Here is a 23,844-nt window from a genome sequence, read left to right on the forward strand (position 1 = left end):
CAACAGGAGTGAAAGTCCGCCAAAGATGGAATGGACGAAATTAGGAAAAATACCCAGGACCGCTTTGAATGGAGTTAACAGTCCCGAAAAAACGGTCTTAAATACACTCGCGATACCATTTGTATCAGAAATATTTAAGATTTCGTTTAGCATTTCTGCGAAGTGTAGGGGGCAATTTGTCGATAACAATGCATGTATCTCTCCTGTTGTCCTTGCAACTTGGAGATCATACGTTTCTTTTGATGACGTCAAGCGAACTGGCGTCTGTAGGAGCACAGTCTTCAATCAGCTTAAAGTATCAATTCGAATAGAAGAGATTTTCAAACTGGGCCAAATTTTTCCCTCCCTGTCTGGAGTGTCATTCGGAAACAATACTCTCTCACAACAAGTGACCATGGAGCTTACGCTTATGAGATAAGGTTTTCCTGGCAGCAAGCCACAACATCTGTGATCCACAATTAGAATGTAGCTCCCGTTAGAAAGCAGTCTAAAGAATGGTTCTATTTGCGTTGCAGGTGTGCCGAGCTGGTGACATGAAAGGTTATTTGAAGTCCCCTCACAGGCCCCATGTAAACTTATACCCTGACACAGAAGTATACCACTTAGTGATTTTTCACAATTATTACCACTAAGAAATACACTCTGTCCTTTATTACTGTAACATGTGTGTGTATAAGGTAAGTTCCATGTTGACTTAATGTATCCTTTACCCAACTTTTCATACTGGCCTGCCTGTATATATTTTTGGCAGTATCGAAACTGGAAAGTCGTTATAGGAATAGTTATTATCCCATGTATTATCCATTCAATGACAGGTCGTTCTGACATTGTCAATGGTAATCTCTCAAGTTTTTCAATGCTCAGAATTGTATACTCTGCACCCTTTTGTGCCAAGCTGATTTGTGTATCAGTAAGGTTAAAGATACTGAATAATGACGTTGTGTTGATTAAACGCCAAGGCACGTAGCCTGAACGCAGATTTTGTAATGTCCAGCCAAGCTGTACAATAGAACGCAGTTGTGACTGACCGTGTTGCAACATCAGTAAGTCTTGCTCTATTATATCGATTGCAGATGATACAATACTGTCCAGTGAATATATTCTGGAAGACAGAGTCATTAACCCATTGTCTACAACAGAAAGTGATTTTTCCAAATTAACACGGTCAATTTCCCGTATTTTTTCTGCTGTCTCAATTTGACTTTCTTTCCAAGCTTCGTTGTAAGCTGCATATATAGAGGCCGCTATGAAACGTTTTTGACGCTGTTTGCGTGGTCCCTTAATGAAATCACGCAAGTCAGCACCTTCTTTAAGTGAAGTCAAGTGTTGCTTAATTTCAACCAGTGTGGATGTTTGTAGCCATTCAAGGCAGAGTTTCCCTACACTGTAAGTAGTTACAATCCCTGGATGTTGTCTCGGGGAGTATCTAAGGTCTGGCCTGGTCAATGTGTTTTGTTCAGGAATCTATCTTGACAGTTATTTGTGTCTGTGGGCCAGATCAACCATTTTTTCCAATCAGGATGTGTTCTGTTTTGGTTCAAAATATGGGATACGTCTATCTCAACATCTGTAGTGCTATTACTGTCGGGTGTTGGCTTTGGAATAGACGGTTTGTTTAAGTCTTTAATTTTGGCTAGGCCAAGACAGGTTGTCTGTTGAATTGTATCATTCAAAAATATAATTTGTTCTGGGATCATGCAGGCTCTAAATAATGATTCTATACCTTGCACTTGCCAATCTTTTGTACCCCAGATCGTTTTCGTTTCAATATTATTGTTCCAGAAATCAAAACCAAATGTTTTCATTTTTTCAAAAAATGTCTCTGAATAGATTAATTTTGTGTTTGTAAGCATGGTTTTCATTCCTGTCTTATTTAACAGTCTAAAATAAAACGTTTCCTCATTACTTGTGTTAAACCCTGATAAGTATGAAAATTTATCATAAAATGTTTTTGAACTTCCTTTTGGTGGAGTTGCACAATGTTCCCATTGGTTATAATTTAAAACATTTCTAGGTTGAGCAGATTTATGCAGATAATGGTTACCATAGTGGTTGTAACAATACATCTGGTCATAATTAGATGAACCTTGCAAATAATCATGTTCTGTAAATTTAGCTGACATCACTAGATCTGACATCATATCATTAATACTTTCAAAGTCCCAATCATCAGCGAATGTGCTTGGTTTTACAAAGTCACTCAATGAAATCTAGAATTGATGAGGATACTTCAGGAGCTCGACCGGACCATAGATTTCGTAATCAGTTTTGTCCCATGCTACCCCACCGGGTATAGGATTGGCTGTGAAGTTTACTGAAGAAAGTTCTCTTTTCTCGATGTGTGAAGACTTGTGTGGTTTCAGGACCAAGTTGATATTCTGACTTGCTGTGTCAATTGTAACATATTTTCCTTCAATAAAATGTCCCAAGCATAGTACCATGATGAGCCAAAGTATGAAGATGAATACACCTAGTGCCACCCAAAGTTCAATCCATGGAGAAATCAGATAGGTTTCTTTTAGTTGATGAAAGAGTTCCTTTGCTTTGTCTTTAAAAGTTTTTGTTGTTGGTTGTTCCCCAGGTTCACTTGGATCCTCAGAAAAATCATCGAAGTTGATGAAGTAGCCTGATGCTGTTCTGTCAATTGTTTCAATTGCTTCTGGATTCCTTTTTGCTTTTTGAATTTGCTTTGTTTCATTAGCATAGTCAGTGGTTACATCATTGTAGATTGGTGTTTCTTGATGTAAAATTTTGATTTGGGTTTCCACAGGTTTAAGCTCCATGACTTTGTTGCATAGTCCTTGTTGATTCAATGTAGGTTTATGAAATGTGATTAGTCTCTCAGTTTGAACCTCTGTATTTGTAGCAAACTTTGGTGTTCTACTACTTCTTGGGAGTCCACTTGGCCTACTACTTGTTATCGGCCACATGATTGTGGTTTAACAGGTCGATGGATACAACTCGGTTCTCCTTTTTACCAGCAAGGGGCGGTAATACTACTGATCTTGTCCCATTGACAGACAAGACAGGAACTGCTTTTCTGTAAGAAGGCCCAAATTCCTTCTTTACCGCGATCTTCTCTCTGACCAGATCCCCGATTTTTGGAATCCAGACAGGCCTTGCTGGGACAGGTGGTTTCTCTTCAGTGGCTGTTGGCTGTTGTTTCAACTTTATGTTGCTCAGGTCTTTTCTTTTTTCGTTTAAGTCCTGTAAAATAGCCAAACGATCTTTGATATCAAAGCATTTTTCTTTAACCACTGAAGTTTGACTATCGAGGTCCTGAATTAACATTCTAGTCGCAAACAATAGTTCGTACGGACTGAGACCTCTCAGATAATTTCTTGGCAGATTATTAAGACTACGTTGGACACTTATTAAATGTTTGACCCACCCAGCTCCCTAACCTAATACCTTTGCCATTATAGATTGCTCTATGCCTTGGTTTTTTCTTTACACCATCCCGTTTCCCTCAGGAAGGAAGTGACAAGAGTCCCGCAATGCAATGCCCATGCTGGCCATGCCCCCCCCATAAGCTCGAGAGCTAAGAGCAGGACAATGGCTAGAATGTAGCATGCCCCTTGCGTATATGCCATTATAGACTCGCAAATCTTTGTATAACAGTTCAGACGTCAGCCGAGAGCTGGGGTCTACATTATAAGTGAAAATAGTCTCTACATGTTAATGTGACGCATTATTCCTACTGGGTTTTTTATGTCGAGAGCCTAATCCTTTATTGAGCGAAACGCCATGGCAATACACCGTCTCGGTCACCACTGCGATCTCTGTTGCAGTTTGGACAGTTTTTTGCAAATATGTGATGTTGCAGGCTCATTCCTGGCCACCAGTATCTGGATTGTAATTCTTCCATAGATTCCTTAAGCTTAAGGTGTCTAAGACCCTCACCCATATGTGCATCTGCTATTAACAATACTCTCCTGTTCATGTTTGGAATTACTCTATCCCCCACTCCAGGGATTTGAGCAAAAGGAACGGAGTTTGTATCGATTATGTATGTATAATTGAGTGGATACATGATGGGTAGCACTGAGCGGTCGCCTATTGATGACGTTTTCACCGCCAACATTGTTTCCCCGTCAATGTATTTTTCCGAACGCTTTTTTGTAGCTACGGAAGCCGATTTAGTTGCTTCCGCTGTGGCTGTCTCAGCCAATGAATTCCCTGCAACGTGAACGCCATCACGCTGATGACTCAGTGAGTGTATCACGTGAGTCTTTGGTAGTTCTTTCTGTAAAAGAACTACTTGTTCCCAAAGCGATTTTTGCTTGATTGTGGAACCTGTGTCATCTTTGTAACCGTTTTGAATCCATTTCTGTAAATCGTTATTGTATGATCTGACGCAGTAATACGAATTGCACACTATTAGTGTCTGGAATTCGCGATAGGCATTATCTAGCGCCATTTTTAACGCTATTATTTCAGTCTGTTCTGAATTATTTTCCACGGAGTGTGTTTTTGTAAACAGAGGTCTCAATTTACCTCCGCGCCACACGTCTTTTACAATCTCGCATGTGGCGTTGTAGGCTTGCTCTCCCCAAACTGAGGGTTGAGCATGTCCGTCTGTATATATTACACAGGCGTACTGTCGTATGGGCAGAATGTCGATTGGCAGAGGATATTCTCTTTCATATTCTAGATTTTTTAATTTTTTATTTCCGGATTAAAATAGTATTTTACTTTGTCTGTAGCAAGAGAATTTTTCCATTGTATCCATTTTGGATTTAGTGCCATAGTAGGTAAATTACATGGGCTTGTTAATGCCTCAAAAGCTGATTCTGCTGTTCTGACTGTAATCCGTCTGCCGTCAGCTTGGTCTCTTTCTCTTGCTACAGCTGTTTGAACCGCATGAACAATGTTTTCTTTGATGCTGAACGTTTTTTCAGCTTCTGTGTACAAATGAGATTTGTATGCTATTGGTACCGTTTCTCCCTCATTAGAGGTTAGGCATGTGTATCCGCATCTTCCTGGGATGACTCGGATTACAAGGTTGCGTGTGTTATCGCGTGTGTGTAGTTTTGTTTTAACTAACAGGTCTGTTTGTAAAGATCTCAAAATTTCTGTGTGTTTTTGAGTCCAATTGATTCTTTTAAAATCTGGTCTTATTAAGTCATAGAGAGGTTTAACCCTCTCTGCGTAATTTATAATGTATGTTCTTCCGAAATTCAGGAAACCTAGAATTGATTGTAAGTTTTTCAGCGTTCTTGGTGCTTGGATTACAGCACATTTCTCTAGGAAATTGTCTGCCAGGCTTTTGCCCTCACTTGATAATTCATATCCTAAAAACAGGACAGTTAGATGGGCAATTCTTGACTTTTTGAAGTTGAATTTGTAACCCTCTGCTGCGAACCCAAGTATTATGGTGTTCACTCTTTTCAAGTGAGTATCCAAGTCATCATCTGTTAGATAGATGTCATCGACATAAGATAATGCCTCATCATCATATATTTGTAGTAACTCTGTTACTCTCGCTGAGAATAATCCTGGGCTGTTCTTGAACCCCTGTGGCAAACGACAGAAATTTTCTGCGAACCATTTATTGAGAAAGCGGTCAAATATCTGATTTCAGGTGCTATATTTTGACAAAAGAATCCATTAGAGATGTCTAATGTTGTTTTGTATTTTTTGCGCACTATGCTATTCATTAGTGCTGCACTATGTGAGTTTTGTACTGCAAAAGTTTTGCAACATGAGTTTAAATGTATGTAGTCCAAAACTAGACGATATGAATCGTCTGGCTTGGAGACTGGAAACAAAGGATTGTTCATTTGTGAGGTGCAAGTTTCAATCACCTCCTGGTATTCAAGTTGATCTAAGATCTCCCTGACCTGTTTTTTAGCTTCTTGCTTAATTGGGTACTGCCTCTGTGCAGTTGGTTGTGATTTTATCTGGATTTTGTGAGGAGGTGAGTCCTCATCCCATCCCACATGATTTTTATATAATGCAGGAGCTTGGGCTACTGCCCACTTTCTTGCAAGCGTATATTTTTTATGAATTGGAATGTGATTTGAGAAGGCAGGCATAATCATTTCTTCGCCATGAGGGCACTCCCTGACAAACTCCGGTGGCCAGTCTTTTTCAGCTAGAAGGATATCATAGCCTTTGGAGAGATTATCCCAAAATAGACCCCTCATTTTCCTAGTCTTATCTCCCTCTATACGTAATGTTATTTCATATATTTTATGAGGTTTGCTAACTATGGTATCGGCAGTTTCCACCTGAATGTATTCATTTGTGTCCACTGTCTCCAGATGATTCATCAGGATCTTGCGAGCTATGCTCACTTCTGCTGCGCTGTCTAGCATTGTCTGAGCCCACTCTCCATTTTTCAGCTGTGTCCTCAGTATCCTCGGCATGTTTGATTACTTTAATACTGGCTACCTTCTTCTTTGGAAATTGTAACTTTTTATTTTGATGAGCAGGTTCCTTGTCTTTGGACTTGACGTGCTCTTCCCTGTGTTCTGACCGTCCTCTTCTTTCCGATTTCTGCGAGGAAGTCTGAAAAGATCGAGAGGGACATGTATCAATATCTTGATATCTATCAGGCTTCTTTAAATTATCCCTATTTCTAAGGTTGTATCTTTTCTCAGAGGACTCCCTCTGGGGGGACTTGTGTCCTTGGTCCGGAGATTTTTCTCTCCGTCGAGGAGACCTTCCTCTGGACTGGAATCTTTTTTCTTTGGGAGTGGATTGTTTGTTTCCATCCCAGCTCTTTTTTGGAGTGTTAAGATTATTTTTAATAAATACCTTTTCAGGATTTTCAGTTAGTTGGGGTTTTACTGGTTTCCCATCCAAACTATCTCTTCCTAGTTCTTCATAGGATTTTTCTATGATTCTGGCAAGTTCAAATGGTTGGTCTGCTATATCTGTTTCTTTCAGTCTTTGGCGGATCGCCACAGTTGCTGCTTCCCCCTTTATGTTGGCTAGTAATATTGCTGAGACCTGCTTGAAGCCTTTCAGTAATTTCATACCCAGAGTTAAAGCAGGTTCTGGACCGTATTCATTTTTAATCTGTTTTAGCACCTCTGGTATTACCGCCATGGACGGAACACCATGTGTTTTTGTGTAAATGGAAGCAAAGACTGTACCCCAAGTGTCACAGTCCTCCATATGTGGTGCGATCCCCATTGGAAGACAGATAGTCAGAATTCTGTGTTTCTCAACAGGGGTGGTATCCGGAAATACTGCTTCTATTTGAGTGATTTTTTGTGCTAACCAGAATGGAATTTGTTCCCTTTTAATGGGTACTTTACCTAGACAGGACTGTATGTTCTGTGGTGTGATTTTATTTGTGTTCCCCTGATGAGGGGTTAGCTGTGGAATTTTAATAGCTGGTTGGACTGTTGAAGTCCGCATTACATATTGGACTAATTGTCTATGTATTTTAATCAGTTGTTTTAGCTGTGCTAAACGATCTGGTATTGACATTTTTTCAATGTCTGGATGTGGTGTGTATCCGGCTAGAACCGGCCACGTTGCTCCTGGTCTACCTAGTGGACCGAGCCTGGTGATGTGATCATTATGTTTTAGGGCGCCTTTAAACCAGAGCAGGTGCTCTTGGTATTTTAATGGTATTTCCACGTCCTCGAAAGGAGTGTACTCATCCGGAGGTTCCTCTATTTTGTAATAGTGGAATTCCTTTGTTACAGCGTTTGCTGCTGGAAAGTTTATCCATGAATAGAATACCTCTGTCTGCCGATATTCATGTGCCTCAATTACGAATATGACTGTACCACTGTGAGAAGTTGGCCTGATGTGCAGTGCTCACTATTCTAGTGATCACTATATATCAGTCCAAACAACCCTTATTGATGATTGGTTGTAAGTCAACCTTATAGACCAGCTATCCTAGTAGCATGGATACGAGCAGTCTAAGGCTAAGACTCTAGAGGGCGTGTTAAGCCAGCTGTTTTACCATCACATTACCCCTTGAACACCCAGTGAAAGGACACCACACAAGTGTTATGAAAATAAACAGTGTATTTATTAGAATCACAACAACCCTGTACTCTTTATGAGGACAGGGTGCTAGGCACACAACAAAACTCTTACGAAAATACTTAAGTTAGCACGTTATACACAAATGCCCGAGGGGCACGAAAAACCATATACGCTAAAAGTGGAATGCGAATTACTAGCAGGTAAGTAACAGTTCTAATAGGCTTTGGAATCGCTAGGACTGGACTAGGGAATCGTTAGATTACTACTAGGAGGCCCAGGGGACTCGGGTGCAGAGTGTGCACTCTCACGCGGGATGCGGGACAAAGTCTATGGAAGCTAGAATTCACAAAGTTAGTGTTCACGGGCGAACCCGACCTGGTAGGAAGAAAACGACAGTGGATCCTGACCCTAGGATAGTGAGGCTATGCTGGGACACCGAAGTGCCGAAGTTACCTAGCCCAGGGGCTGCAGCTGCATAGGTCTGAAAAGACGTCGGGGATCTCGTTGCCGGACCAGGAGCCTGGAAGGAAGAAGTTGCTGGCAGGCGACCAGTGAAGAAAAGTTTGATGGATCCAAGCCTGGATCAAGGAAGAAGAAAACCTGAAAGCAGAGGGGACCAAGTTCTTGAATCACTAGCCAGTGATTAAGTGGGCACCAGGATGGCACCGGGCGAAGTCACCGCAGTCAGGTGAGTGGGCGCTGCTGGGCTCTGCAGTCTCTCGGACCAGGAGGCGTTGTCGGCGACCAGGATGGAGGTGCGAGCTGTCCCACGACGGATGAAGTTGTCGGCGTCGAAGTTACCCAGGATTGGGCAACAAGCCTTGGCTAATTCAAGCCCACGCGGTGGACTCAAAATGGCGTCTTGAGTGGACCAGGAGGGTCCGGGGTGCTCCTCTTCTGGAAGGGAGCAAGGGCCAGTCTGGAGCAACCAGACCAGCAGCAGAAATGTCGTCGGGCGTTGTCAGGAAGGCCACAAGCCAACGGGCTAGTAGCCAAACAACGCGGTGAGCAGCGGAAAGCAGAAGGGCCCCACGCAGATCGTGGAGATGCTGGGGGGCTGCACTTCGGAGCTGGAGCTGCTCAGAGTCGGGGCTTCTCGGACCCCAAAGCACTCACCAGTAGATTACTCGGCGGGCTTGCTGGAAAGAAGTCGTGCAGTCTTGAAGATGGCCGGTCCCTTGAGGTCTCGTCGCACCCACGGTTCTCAGCTGGGCTGTAGAGGCGGGTAGAGGTCAGAGGTGCCAGGGAAGCCGGTTCTCGTCGAGCTGGGCAGTCGGATTCCGGAGGAAGGACTTGCAGCAGACCGCAGTGTTCTTAGATGGTGCCTGCGGATGCAGGGTGACTACTCCTTAGTCACAAGGGAGAATCTTGAAGAAGGAAATCTTGAAGTCCTTTCGCAGAAAGTCGTGTCTTGATTCCAAAGATGATCTGATTTGGAAGGGGGCCAGTCTCTACCTTTATCTGGGAAAAGGGGGCTGGCACGCGACTAGGTCCTGCCCTATGGGTGGGACCAGGAGGGGGGTGGTTACACCCACTTCCTTGGCGGGCTTTTCCCCAGGCCAGGGGCTGGAGTGCCCCTGGAACTGGTTCCAGCCAGCCTATGCACAGTGAGCACCGGGGTGCCACGTGCAGTCACCTTCCTCTAAAGCCCTGCCTACCTACAATACACAAAACCCTGTCTGGGACGGTGCTGGCACCGCCCCTGGCAGGAAACCCTTTGTCCTTATCTCCTGCTCTGGGAGGACTCCCAGCAGCAGGAGGGCAGACTTGTGTCTCGGTGGCAGCATCCATTTTGTGGATGCTAAGGCTCTGTCTGACTTTTAACCGGGTTATAGGTTACATGCATGTCGTGTCCCTCTAGAAGGGTGGAATGCTAACCCCGTCGCCAGAATTGGCGAGGGGTTAGTATTCCAATTCGTATGACACCTTACTCGACATGTTTTGATAAAGCGATACCAGAGTTGGCATATAACCGCGAGGATTATAATGCACTTAAGAGTATATGGTATGCGATATCATGGAAACGGCTAAGGGATGGATCCCGAAAGCCGCAGACAGGCTCAGCTCATGCCAGAGCACCATCTCACACGATTCCAAGCACTCTGCCTTCAGGATTGTTAAGGCCTGCCATAGGAGTGACTGATAGGAGATCTGTGTGTCCATTTTTAGGGTTAGATATAGGTATACTATATCTAAAGCAAAGGGTGATTACACCACCTTGCCCCAGCTGTCAAGCAGCCAGTTGTGTCAGATTTGGATGGCCAGCCAGGGGTGGCATAATACATGCTGCAGCCCCTGGTAGGCCCTGGGTACACCTATGCCCTGGGTACCTAAGGTACACTGTACAGGGACTGATAAGGTGACTCAGTATCCAATTTAGATATGTACCTAAGGTACATGGAATCCATTTTACAGAGAGAGCAGTAGGCCTGGGGCCCTGAATAGCAGGGTCCCAGGTCAACTAAGTCAGAAAACCAGCAAAACACCAGGCAAAAAGTTGGGGGCAACCATAGTCAGGGCTCTACCTTCCTACATAACCCCCCCCCCCCAAACGAAAGGAGATAAGGCTATCCTTGTCCAGGTAAGCCTATATTGCCTAAGTGGCCATTTAAGGAAGTACCAGCACGGGCATGGTTACCCCCTATGTCATGGTCCACTAAGCAATCCCTCACCCTAAGGGTGTCTGAGGGTCTCCACCATAGGGAATCTCTACCTGTGGTGTGTTTTGTCAAAGAAAAAGGCTGGTGCTGAAATGGAGTACTGAAGTGAGGCTCCACTAGCTTTGGGCTCAGCTTCCTCCAATCATTATCCACCATAGAGGCCTTTCTTTCCAAGACTGAGTTGTTTTGGGCTCTCAGGGTCAACCTCTGGCTACCTACAGCTGGAGGTTGGGTCCCTCTGTTTGGCTTACTGGAGGGACAGTTCAGGTCTGGGGCCCTTAGGTCCCAAGTTTGGCTGTGCCCAACAGTGTCCATCTGTGGGAGGTCCCTAACTAATTTTAAGGGGGATCCCTCAGGAGTGTGTCTTATTTTTACTTGGCTAGTACTACTAGCTTCAGTGCCCTTAATCTGTTGATTGGGAGATTCATTTGGACAGGGGGCCCTTTGGGGTCCAACACTGGCCTCCCTGACCTCTACAGCCCTGGGCTGACTGAGGCAGGGTAGAGAGGGGCAGGTTACCTGCTCCAGACTGGGTCCCACCTTGGAAGGGTCCACTGACATCAGGGGTTCTGCCAGGCTAGGCCTGACTACCTCTGTGGCAGTTTCTTCACAAGGGGTCAGATCAGTTCCCTGAGGAGGCTGATCCTTTCCTAAAGTCTGGTGGGAGGGAGATTTCTCTTCCTCCTCAATACTCTCTGTCTGAGTGGAGTGATCCATAGTTTCAGGCTTCACAACACTGTCATCTGTCTGAGTTTGAGCTGTGGCCATCACAACTCTCCCAACCTTTTCAGGAGGGGGCTCAGTTTGGGTGTGGGCTGTTACCATGACAGCCTTGACAACCTGTTCTGGGAAGGAAGTTGTCTGAGATTGGGTTGTGACTGGCACAACCCTCCTGACCTGTTCAGGGAGGACATCTTGGACTGGGGCTGTGGCTATCACTGCCCCACTAACCTTACCATGGGTATTTACCATTTTAGAATGGGTTTCTTGCTCAACTTCAGCCCAGGCTGAGAGCTCTAAATCATTCCCCAGTAGGCAATCTACAGGCAAGTTTGGTGACACTGCCACTCTCTTGTGGCCAGTGACACCTCCCCAGCTGAGATTGACCACTGCCATGGGATGATCTCTCTGTACTCCATCAATATTGGTCACCTGGTATGTGGCACCAGGTAAAAGTTGCCTTGAGGGGACTAGACTCTCAGTCACCATAGTGATGCTAGCCCCTGTATCTCTATAGGCCTCAACTTTTATACCATTGATGAGGGGCTCCTGTCTGTACTTGCCCAAAGTGTTGGGACAAGTTGTGAAGTTGGCAAACCCCATGCCAGTCTCACAGACAAGAGTATCTAAGTTTGGGGACCTGGTTAGGCCAGAGTCCCCAGGAACTCCCAAAGTAAATGCACCCAAATTTTTGGGGGCACTCCCACCACCTGGGGGATTACTACTAGTAGTAACAGGAGGTTTGGGAATGTTACTTGGGGGTATGTTTTCCTTATTGTTATTCTTTGGGCAACTGCTGTCAGTTTTTAAATGACCCACCTGTTTACAGGGATAACAATAAGGTTTCTTCTGGTTGTTGGAAGGATTCTGGGACCCACCCCCCTCAGAGGATTTTTGGGGCCCTGATGTGGTTTGATCTGTAGATTTATTCCCACCCTTCTCTTGAGGCTTGGTTGATTCCTTTTTCTGGTCACCACCTTGGTTCTTGGGCCTAATCCTGGTTCTGACCCATTTGTCTGCCCTCTTACCCAATTCTTGTGGAGAGGTCAGATCAGAGTCTACCAGGTGCTGGTGTAATAACTGGTTCTGACAATTATTTAAGACTTGCTCTCTCATAATAAGATTATATAATCCTGTGAAGTCAGTAACCTTGCTACCCAGTAGCCAGCCTTCCAAAGCCTTAGTGGCACAATCAACAAAGTCAGACCAGTCCTGAGACTGAGTTTTCTGGGTGTCTCTGAACAGCAACCTGTACTGCTCAGTGGTTAAACCAAACCCATCAACCAGTGCATTTTTCAGGACCTGGTAATTGTTAGCATCCTCAACTCTAGTAGTGAGGAGCTTATCTCTACCTTTGCCATCAAAGGAGAGCCACAGTATAGCTGCCCACTGACTCTGGGGAATGCCCTGCACAGTGCAGGCCCTCTCCAGAGCAGCCATCCATTTCTGGATATCATCCCCTTGCTTAAAGGGGGGCACTATTTTAGTCAGGTGTTTAGTATCTAAACCCTTCTCTTTATCTCTTGGGAGATTGCTGCCACCAGTGGGAGCTAGCCCACTCATCTGCTGCTCTCTTGCCAGGGCAAGCTTCTCTTTGGCCAGGGCAATTTCTTCCCTTTCAATCCTCAGTTCAGCTTGTCTCATCCTAGCCTCATGCTCCCTTCTCTGAGGGGAAGTAAATCTCCTCTGTGGAGGATTCCTTCTCCCCTGAGAAGAGGCATTAGAGTGCAGAGATCTATTGGAGTCCCTAGAAAGAGATCTATCTCTCCTAACTCCAAGGTTAGGCCCACTTCGGGTTAGTACTGGGGGTCCCCCAGATCCTAGCCCAAGTAAGTCTAAGTTGGTCCTAGTTAGCCTTCTGACTACCTCAAGACCCTTGTCTACCTCATCCCCAGAGAGTACCTCCTGATCCTCCTCCTCAACTGCTGAATCAGTGTTGGGGAGATCTGGATCCCCAGAGGTTCCCTCTAAGGCTGGCATGTTCTCATGTAACTGAGAAAGCTTTCTGGCATCATATGTCTCTAAGAGACCTATCAGAAAGGGAGTGGTGGGGTTAGACCCCTGCTTCAGTTTTCTGGAGACACAGATTTGTCTCATCTCCTGGAAACTGAGAGCTGCATATCTTGAAGTATAGTATAGTATAGTAGTAGTAGTATAAACCGTTTTGTAACGCGCTCTGTTACTGGTGAGTATCCTGGCGCGGGGGAAGTGACCTGTGGAGGGTCAACACTGACCAGGGGAGTCTCAGTAGATTCTCCCTGGGTAGACATGCTTTTCTAGTGAGGTGTAAGTGGTGCACTTACCTACACTATATGTTTGCCTACTGATCCCTTGCTAGAGTTGTAGTTTAGGGTGTGCTAGGCCCTAGGAGCTACAACAGCTGGTTCAGTAGAACTCAGAGTATTCTAAGCTAAGTTATATGTACCTTTAGTACTTATGTGATCTTTCACAAGATATTCTTAGGGCATGTGTGGTAAAACAACAGCAAGCTCAAATCCCAACCGCTGCTCACCAATGTGAGAAGTTGGCCTGATGTGCAGTGCTCACTATTCTAGTGATCACTATATATCAGTCCAAACAACCCTTATTGATGATTGGTTGTAAGTCAACCTTATAGACCAGCTATCCTAGTAGCATGGATACGAGCAGTCTAAGGCTAAGACTCTAGAGGGCGTGTTAAGCCAGCTGTTTTACCATCACATTACCCCTTGAACACCCAGTGAAAGGACACCACACAAGTGTTATGAAAATAAACAGTGTATTTATTAGAATCACAACAACCCTGTACTCTTTATGAGGACAGGGTGCTAGGCACACAACAAAACTCTTACGAAAATACTTAAGTTAGCACGTTATACACAAATGCCCGAGGGGCACGAAAAACCATATACGCTAAAAGTGGAATGCGAATTACTAGCAGGTAAGTAACAGTTCTAATAGGCTTTGGAATCGCTAGGACTGGACTAGGGAATCGTTAGATTACTACTAGGAGGCCCAGGGGACTCGGGTGCAGAGTGTGCACTCTCACGCGGGATGCGGGACAAAGTCTATGGAAGCTAGAATTCACAAAGTTAGTGTTCACGGGCGAACCCGACCTGGTAGGAAGAAAACGACAGTGGATCCTGACCCTAGGATAGTGAGGCTATGCTGGGACACCGAAGTGCCGAAGTTACCTAGCCCAGGGGCTGCAGCTGCATAGGTCTGAAAAGACGTCGGGGATCTCGTTGCCGGACCAGGAGCCTGGAAGGAAGAAGTTGCTGGCAGGCGACCAGTGAAGAAAAGTTCGATGGATCCAAGCCTGGATCAAGGAAGAAGAAAACCTGAAAGCAGAGGGGACCAAGTTCTTGAATCACTAGCCAGTGATTAAGTGGGCACCAGGATGGCACCGGGCGAAGTCACCGCAGTCAGGTGAGTGGGCGCTGCTGGGCTCTGCAGTCTCTCGGACCAGGAGGCGTTGTCGGCGACCAGGATGGAGGTGCGAGCTGTCCCACGACGGATGAAGTTGTCGGCGTCGAAGTTACACAGGATTGGGCAACAAGCCTTGGCTAATTCAAGCCCACGCGGTGGACTCAAAATGGCGTCTTGAGTGGACCAGGAGGGTCCGGGGTGCTCCTCTTCTGGAAGGGAGCAAGGGCCAGTCTGGAGCAACCAGACCAGCAGCAGAAATGTCGTCGGGCGTCGTCAGGAAGGCCACAAGCCAACGGGCTAGTAGCCAAACAACGCGGTGAGCAGCGGAAAGCAGAAGGGCCCCACGCAGATCGTGGAGATGCTGGGGGGCTGCACTTCGGAGCTGGAGCTGCTCAGAGTCGGGGCTTCTCGGACCCCAAAGCACTCACCAGTAGATTACTCGGCGGGCTTGCTGGAAAGAAGTCGTGCAGTCCACTGGTTGTGGAGTAGTGTGGCTCACTGGTTAGAGGCGGCAGGCCTGAGAGCAGAAGTCAGCCTGGGACCAGGGTTCAATTCCCGACGCGGCAGGGTCGTGGACCTTGGTCAGCGGACTCGATAATTCTCGCTTCAGTGCTTACTCTAATCAGGGGTTCCACTCGGCAACTCTGGGCATTAGCTTGCCTAATCTCCACAACGGCCCCACCAATTCCGGGGATGCCTGGCTCCACCTTGGGGACTCCCACCAAGGGACCATCCCACAGGGAAAGCCAGGACGGGTTCCCCAGAGTTATACAGCGCCGGGACGCCCCGTTGCTGGGGCAGCTGTGCGCTTTACAAGTATACTACATTTACATTTACATCTTGAAGATGGCCGGTCCCTTGAGGTCTCGTCGCACCCACGGTTCTCAGCTGGGCTGTAGAGGCGGGTAGAGGTCAGAGGTGCCAGGGAAGCCGGTTCTCGTCGAGCTGGGCAGTCGGATTCCGGAGGAAGGACTTGCAGCAGACCGCAGTGTTCTTAGATGGTGCCTGCGGATGCAGGGTGACTACTCCTTAGTCACAAGGGAGAATCTTGAAGAAGGAAATCTTGAAGTCCTTTCGCAGAAAGTCGTGTCTTGATTCCAAAGATGATCTGATTTGGAAGGGGGCCAGTCTCTACCTTTATCTGGGAAAAGGGGGCTGGCACGCGACTAGGTCCTGCCCTATGGGTGGGACCAGGAGGGGGGGTGGTTACACCCACTTCCTTGGCGGGCTTTTCCCCAGGCCAGGGGCTGGAGTGCCCCTGGAACTGGTTCCAGCCAGCCTATGCACAGTGAGCACCGGGGTGCCACGTGCAGTCACCTTCCTCTAAAGCCCTGCCTACCTACAATACACAAAACCCTGTCTGGGACGGTGCTGGCACCGCCCCTGGCAGGAAACCCTTTGTCCTTATCTCCTGCTCTGGGAGGACTCCCAGCAGCAGGAGGGCAGACTTGTGTCTCGGTGGCAGCATCCATTTTGTGGATGCTAAGGCTCTGTCTGACTTTTAACCGGGTTATAGGTTACATGCATGTCGTGTCCCTCTAGAAGGGTGGAATGCTAACCCCGTCGCCAGAATTGGCGAGGGGTTAGTATTCCAATTCGTATGACACCTTACTCGACATGTTTTGATAAAGCGATACCAGAGTTGGCATATAACCGCGAGGATTATAATGCACTTAAGAGTATATGGTATGCGATATCATGGAAACGGCTAAGGGATGGATCCCGAAAGCCGCAGACAGGCTCAGCTCATGCCAGAGCACCATCTCACACGATTCCAAGCACTCTGCCTTCAGGATTGTTAAGGCCTGCCATAGGAGTGACTGATAGGAGATCTGTGTGTCCATTTTTAGGGTTAGATATAGGTATACTATATCTAAAGCAAAGGGTGATTACACCACCTTGCCCCAGCTGTCAAGCAGCCAGTTGTGTCAGATTTGGATGGCCAGCCAGGGGTGGCATAATACATGCTGCAGCCCCTGGTAGGCCCTGGGTACACCTATGCCCTGGGTACCTAAGGTACACTGTACAGGGACTGATAAGGTGACTCAGTATCCAATTTAGATATGTACCTAAGGTACATGGAATCCATTTTACAGAGAGAGCAGTAGGCCTGGGGCCCTGAATAGCAGGGTCCCAGGTCAACTAAGTCAGAAAACCAGCAAAACACCAGGCAAAAAGTTGGGGGCAACCATAGTCAGGGCTCTACCTTCCTACAACCACCTCTTGATGTCAGTCCATTTTCTATTAGCTTAAGAGTTATAGTTTTTCTTATGCTGACCGGGATGAGTATTGCATTCGGGTCAGTTTTCAGGAGACTTGTGTCGTCTGCTAGGAGTTGAGCTGCTATTCTAGCTGTCTCCCTTTCTCCCTCGCTGTCTGACATTTTACTGACAGCAAGGTTTTTTGTTTTTGTTGCAGATCAGGTTTCCACGGAAACAAAGATTAGGTGCACAATATTTTGGAACACTGTATCCTTCAACGTTGAATAAACCAAAAAACCATACATAGGAGTCTCCTCCTACTAAGTTTGGCGGATTTTACCCTTTTACCCACTCCAGGCGTCTTTGGAGTATTTATGGGAGAAAGGGTCTGTGTGAAAAGCACGACTGAGTTACTCTAATGTCTTGCGTTAGATTTATCGCCTCACCAAACAGTTGGGTGCCATGTAGTGTAGTTCCTATTATCCCAATAGGCTCTGCGCATTGGAATAATATCTTCAATAGTATAGACGTAGGACAGAGGTTAACTAGGTCTTCTAATGACGATATTAGACTTAAGTTTTGTGTGCCAGTTAGCTCAGAGTTCACTAGAAACTTTCTCGAATAGGCAAGGAGGAGTTTAACCTCCCTGGATAGACAAGAAGGGATTTAGTTTCTGACAACCATAGAACATGACAACTTTGCTCTCCCTAATCAAGAGTGTATCTCCAGAGTCATGTGAAAACAAAAGACAACTATTTTACTCAGTCAGTACGTGCATACTTAGTTTCACCAGATTGTAGAGAAAGAAGAGATGGGCGTGTTCAATAAAAGGTGTTATTTATTGATCAGTCTCTTTTCTCATACAAGAGAAATGAATCGCTACAATTGCAATACTTAAGGTTAAGTAAAGTGCATACAGTAAAAGCAGGATTATAAAATAATACTGTAAAAGCATTGATATGGTTTCTTAGCCATATGATACTTTAAAAATGGATAAAAGATATACATACATATATACATTGACTAATCGTACTCAACTGGCGCTTCTAACTACGCCTACCCCGGTGTACCTGACCTAAGCCTAATACATGGGAGGGAGTAAGTAAGTAGCAGTTTAAGATAAGTTTGTTTTGCCAAGAATCTGACTCAAGAATTCTCTGTAAGGGGTTAGTCAGTTCAGTACCTGGGATTTAGAAGGCAGGAGGGCTGGTATCTCTGTCTCAGGACTCGGTATCCCAGTTACCCGCGAGGGCAAGCTGGAAACGCCGGAGGCTGGATTTCTCGGCAGGAGAAAAGACAGCGTCTCTCTCAGCGCGTCAAAAGGGAGGGGCAGCGTCCGTGGGCTTCCTGCATCAGCTGGGCTCTCCGGCAAGTAGTCACTGCTCCAAGCTCATCACCACCGTGTCGTTGCTTAGGGCAGCGTCGGTATATTTATACCTGAAAGGTGCCGGGTTTGACGTAAGGATGGACATAAGACGTCAATAAAAGATGTCATTAAGAACTGGTCGTTCTTACATTCTTTACAGGAGTTCTCGAACGAAATCAAAACAATAGCAGCGGGGATTTCCCAAGTTTGCTGGAGGCTTGGTTTGTTTAGAGAACTCGGTGTGCTTTCTAGGGGGCTGGAGGAATAGTGCTTGCTCAATGTGACAGCATGCGCTATGACTTAATCTGAAAACGGGTTTCTGTGCCGTTGTATGGACATTAGTGAATAATAACCGGACAAGGGTCAGAAATAGGAGTATCGATACAGGTCCCTAGATAAACATACTACAACTCTGTATATTGTTTCAGTAACACCGAGTCCTCGAACAGAAGTACCTAGAAGTTGCTACATTAATGGGAGCCTTCAATTTGAAACGCAGGGAGCTACCTTCTAAGGTGTGCGCACCCTTCAACTGCTCTTGGGAGACTGATTTGGACAGTGAGGAAGAAATATACTAAATTTGAAAAAAAATGTATAAGGTGCCCTTATGGCCATAATTTTCAACTGGTTTTGCATCTGCATGCAGCCGCCGCCATACTTATGAGACTGTCCTCGCTCTGCGATGTGACCCGCAGGTGGATTCATGCTGGTCCCTTTTATTAAGGCTGATTGAAGCCAGTGATGGAGACAGGTGTCTTTTGGTGGCTTAAGTTGGAGGGTGCGGTTTTAATGTACTAATGCGTGCAAGTAACCTACTCGCCTGTGTTAGCAGCATGGAGCATGGCGCACAGGAACTGCCAATGCTTCAATTTAACTTGTTATTCGAAAAAAATAAGTAGAAAGTAACAATGCCAATAACAATATCCCGGGTGAAACATGTGTATAGTTTGGGGGTACCAGGACGCCCACAATTTAGAAACGTATTGTAAAGCAAACGCTGCTCACGTGAGATGCAATAAAAGTTGTTTTATTTAAGGAGAAAAAAGATGAAGAAAAAAATCCCCTAGGCCTACGTACATACACACACATCAACGCCCCTCTTTCATGTTTTTCTACAAGTGATAATCTTTGTTGCATCACTTGTTAAAGTTGACTGGCCTTTTAAATGTACTTTCAAAAGGGGTGATCATGTCTGCGTGTATGTATCCAGAGTGGAGGGAAGGTTTGAGCGACCTGGCCCTCCCTTCAGTGTGTAGATCTGTACGAAATGCCCGCTGCTGAGTGTGGCAGGAAAGAAGCAGCGAGTACAACACACGGTTCAGAGGGAGAAGGCTCCCGCCTGCTGGCAGAATACTTTTTCTCAGGCTGGTATTACTGATACGGGTTGTCCTTTCAAAACCACTACATTTGCATGTTTGAGATTTGCGTCATACAACGCAAAAAGGGGGTGGAACTGGAAGGGCCATTTACAGAAACGCGCAGAAAAATAAAATAATAAAACAATTGAATTATTTCAACAATAGAGTGCCGAGCCTCTGCAGGAATCAAGACGAATGCGCGTTGTGGGTGGCAGTGACAAGTGTTGTTGTCTGTTTTGCCAGAGGAGGCGTCGCACTGGGCTGGGAGCTGCATCTTGGGTCGCGGGGTGTTTCCACCACCCTCGCCCTGTAGCTTAGGCGGCCACAGCTCCTCCTTCCAGGGCAGGGCACCTCGGGGAGCGGATGCTTTCACTTTCGCTTCGGAGTTTCGCTCTCTCGCCCACTTCCGTGCGCGTTGACCTCAAGCACAGCGCTGCGGGGGGCTGGAGGTGGCGTCGAGGCGCTGAGGGGGTGCCTTGTGATTAGTTTCGGGTTGTTTCTCGTTGATCTGTTCGTGTTACCGGGAGGCCATGGCGGCAGGGGAAGCCCCTGTCTACGGGGACACCGTCGAGAAGAAAGATGACGGACCCACCTTTGTGGGCTGGAAGCACCTGCAGCCTCTACGATTCGCCCTCAAACTCCTGGAGGTGGTGAGTACGGAGCCCAGGAGAGGCCCGCCGAGAGGGCATTGTCGCCAAGAGGGCCACTAGCCCATGCCGGGGCCGCGCCCAACTATATCTAAGAGCGCGCCGAGCCTACCCAAGACAGACCACACCTGAGTGCTCACCTGGTCTGCCCCTAACCACCACCAGCGACCTGGCACAGCTACCCACCCCGAGGGCCCCCGCCTATCGACAGGGCCCTTACCCAGCTAGAGTGCAGCTACCCGCCCCCCAGTGCCCCCGTATCCACCCACAGCCCCCCTGGCAGCATCCCTTTGCACCGCTCCCCACCTGTTCTTTTACTTGAACCCTCGGCCCCACCCCTTACACTCACTGTAGCAATCAGACCCCGCGCAGCCCTCCGAGGACCGCCCTATCTCACGACATAGAGCCCTCAGAGCCATGGGCCGACCCACTCTACCCACAGGCGAGACCAAAGCACGGGGAAGGAGGGGCGTACGACACTACACACGCAGGTGCTGCTCGCGTTATATTACTGTTAAAAGTAAGAGCCAGGCATATTGGCTTTGCCAATGCTTGTTAGTTGTGGCATTGTTTCCTTCAGCATTGACAGGGCCGACTTGAGCGCTGCTGGCGCCCGATGCGACAGTCTGTTTTTTAGCGCCCTCCTCCTCAGATTCCCTCACTAGGGCCCCTCGTCTCTCCATAGCCCCTCTCTCGAATACATTTCATTTGTTTTAAAGCGCTGGTAAAGGCTGGCTTTACTGATCCACTTAGACATCTACTTTAAACTCAGCAGCAGGCATGTTAACCCTCTGCGCTACCATATGGTGAGCCAAATCTGCCAGATTTGGACACACAAGGAACTCTGCATCAGCTGCTTTTAAACTGTACATAATTGCTAAAACAGTGCCCACACCTGAGGTCAACGCCCCCACAGGCCAGCGCCCAGTGCGGTCGCTCTACACTAAAGCCGGCCCTGAGCATTGATAGTGGTGTGTGATTGGCAGTGTGATATTATTTGTTGTGGTAGTGGTATTGGTACCTTTAGTGTTGATGGTGGTGTGTTATTGGTAGTGTTAATATTGGTTGTGGTATTGGGGATAATGGTATTGATGTTTTCTTGATGGTGATGGCATTGATGGTGTGGTGATTTTATTGGTTGTGGTATTGGTTCCTTTAGTGTTGATGTTGGTGCTATTGAGGATGATAGTTAGGGTTGGTGACGTTGATTCCTTTATTGTTGATGGTTGTTGTATTGAGGATGAAAGCGTTGGTGGTGGTGTGTTATTGGTAGTGATAAGGAGCAAAGTATTTTCACACTACCTCTCTTTGTAGTCATCCACGAGTGATCCTTTCTGTAAACAGGCCTGTAAATCTAATCTTGTCACATTTGCTGTGCATTCAGAGACAGAGGTCAAATGCCAGGCTCTGTCGTCTGAGAAAGCTTGAAGTTTGCTTTTCTTTCCCCAACTTCACAGTTGAGAGGATTTATGTGACAATCTTTCTGGATACTGAGGGTAGAAACATCCCCCCCCTAGCATACAACGTTTAAATGAACTGTGCAAGTATTGCAGAATATATCAGAATTGGGCACAAATGAAGCACATTTTTTTTTACTAATTCTGAAGTATGTTGGAAACAAATACTTTAATGTGATCAAAACAAACCAATTCACCAGGAGATGCCATTTCCACACATTATCGTTCGTAGGCTGTATATTTTTCTTTTAGTTAAACTGTCTGTCTGTTCAAATGTTATGGTCATTTCAGTTTCTGTAGTGGCAGCTCGCTACCACACCATGCATACTCCACTTTACCCCACTCCACTCTACTTTGTGCCACCCCACTCTACTCTACTCTGCGGCACTCTGCTCTACCCAACTCTACTTTACTCTGTGCCACTCTGCGCCACTCCACACCACTGCACTTTACCGCACTCTGCACTCCTCTATGCCTCTTTACTCTGCCCTTCTGTGCTCTATGCCAATGCACTCTATGCCACTACTTTACCCCACTCAACTCCGCTTTACGCTACTCTACTCTGCGACACTGTACTCTATGCCATTGCATTCTACGGGAAACAACCATTACATCGCAACTTTTACAACGCATTACCATTACAACGAAACTTTTACAACGCAAAAACCATTACAACGCAGGTATTTACAACGCAGGTATTTACAACGCAGGTGCTATTACAACGCATACCATTACAACGTAAGTATTGGTAAGTATATAATTATATTTAAATTATTAAATGTTTTTTTTTATGGGGTATTTTTTGGGTTAAGGGTCAGTTTTGGGTTTTTTGGTAAAGGGGTATTTTTAGGGTTCAGGGTCAGTTATGGGTTTTTGGGTAAAGGGGTATTTTTAGGGTTCAGGGTCAGTTTTCAGTTTTTGGGTAAAGGGGTATTTTTAGGGTTCAGGGTCAGTTTTCAGTTTTTGGGTAAAGGGGTATTTTTAGGGTTCAGGGTCAGTTTTCAGTTTTTGAGTAAAGGGGTATTTTTAGGGTTCAGGGTCAGTTTTCAGTTTTTGGGTAAAGGGGTATTTTTAGGGTTCAGGGTCAGTTTTCAGTTTTTGGGTAAAGGGGTATTTTTAGGGTTCAGGGTCAGTTTTCAGTTTTTGGATAAAGGGGTATTTTTAGGGTTCAGGGTCAGTTTTCAGTTTTTGGGTAAAGGGGTATTTTTAGGGTTCAGGGTCAGTTTTCAGTTTTTGGGTAAAAGGGTATTTTTAGGGTTCAGGGTCAGTTTTCAGTTTTTGGGTAAAGGGGTATTTTTAGGGTTCAGGGCCAGTTTTTGGGTAAAGGGGCATTTTTAGGGTTCAGGGTCAGTTTTGGGTTTTTGGGTAAAGGGGTATTTTTAGGGTTCAGGGTCAGTTTTCAGTTTTTGGGTAAAGGGATATTTTTAGGGTTCAGGGTCAGTTATGGGTTTTTGGGTAAAAGGGTACAGGGTAAAAATAAAGTAAAATTAAATGTATATTAAATTAATTAAATTAAATTAAATTAATTAATTTAGAATTATTTACATTTGTAATTTAAATTATATACTTACCTATACTTACGTTGTAATGGCATGCGTTGTAATAGCCCCTGCGTTGTAAATACCTGCGTTGTAATGCCATGCGTTGTAATGGCACCTGCGATGTAAAAGTTGCGTTGTGATGCCATGCGTTGTAAATGCATGCGTTATAACGTCATACATCCCATTCTACTTTGCATCACTGCACTCTACACAACTTTACGATATTACACTCTAAGCCACTGTACACCTCTGCACTCTACTCTGCACCACTCCGCACCACTTCACTCCACTCTGAAACAACCTTCTCTACCCTACTGAATTCTCCGCCACTGTACTGTACTTCGCTATACTCCACACCACATCACTTTACTCGGTGCCAATGCACTCTAAGCAACTGCGCTCTACTCTGCACCACTGTACTCTCACTCCTGTCTATGCCTCACTACCCCACTGCACTCTTCACCAAAGCACTTTACGCCACCTTTCCACTGTACAGCACTCTACTCTGCAACAGAGCACCGTCTGCCAGT

The 23,844-nt window shown here is 46.0% G+C and overlaps 1 protein-coding gene across 1 annotated transcript in view; it reads left to right on the forward strand.

Annotated features, from left to right (window-relative positions):
• Positions 1–20,003: 20,003 nt before the first annotated feature.
• Positions 20,004–23,844, forward strand: part of CMTM6 (CKLF like MARVEL transmembrane domain containing 6) — a 91,255-nt gene continuing 87,414 nt past the window's right edge. The window contains exon 1 of the mRNA XM_078663931.1: positions 20,004–20,319. Coding sequence (XP_078520057.1) covers positions 20,200–20,319 — 120 coding nt within the window. The 5' untranslated portion in view covers positions 20,004–20,199. The remainder of the gene's footprint in view (positions 20,320–23,844) is intronic.

Source organism: Lissotriton helveticus, chromosome 10 (assembly GCF_964261635.1).
Source record: "Lissotriton helveticus chromosome 10, aLisHel1.1, whole genome shotgun sequence".
Classification (NCBI taxonomy): Eukaryota; Metazoa; Chordata; class Amphibia; order Caudata; family Salamandridae; genus Lissotriton; species Lissotriton helveticus.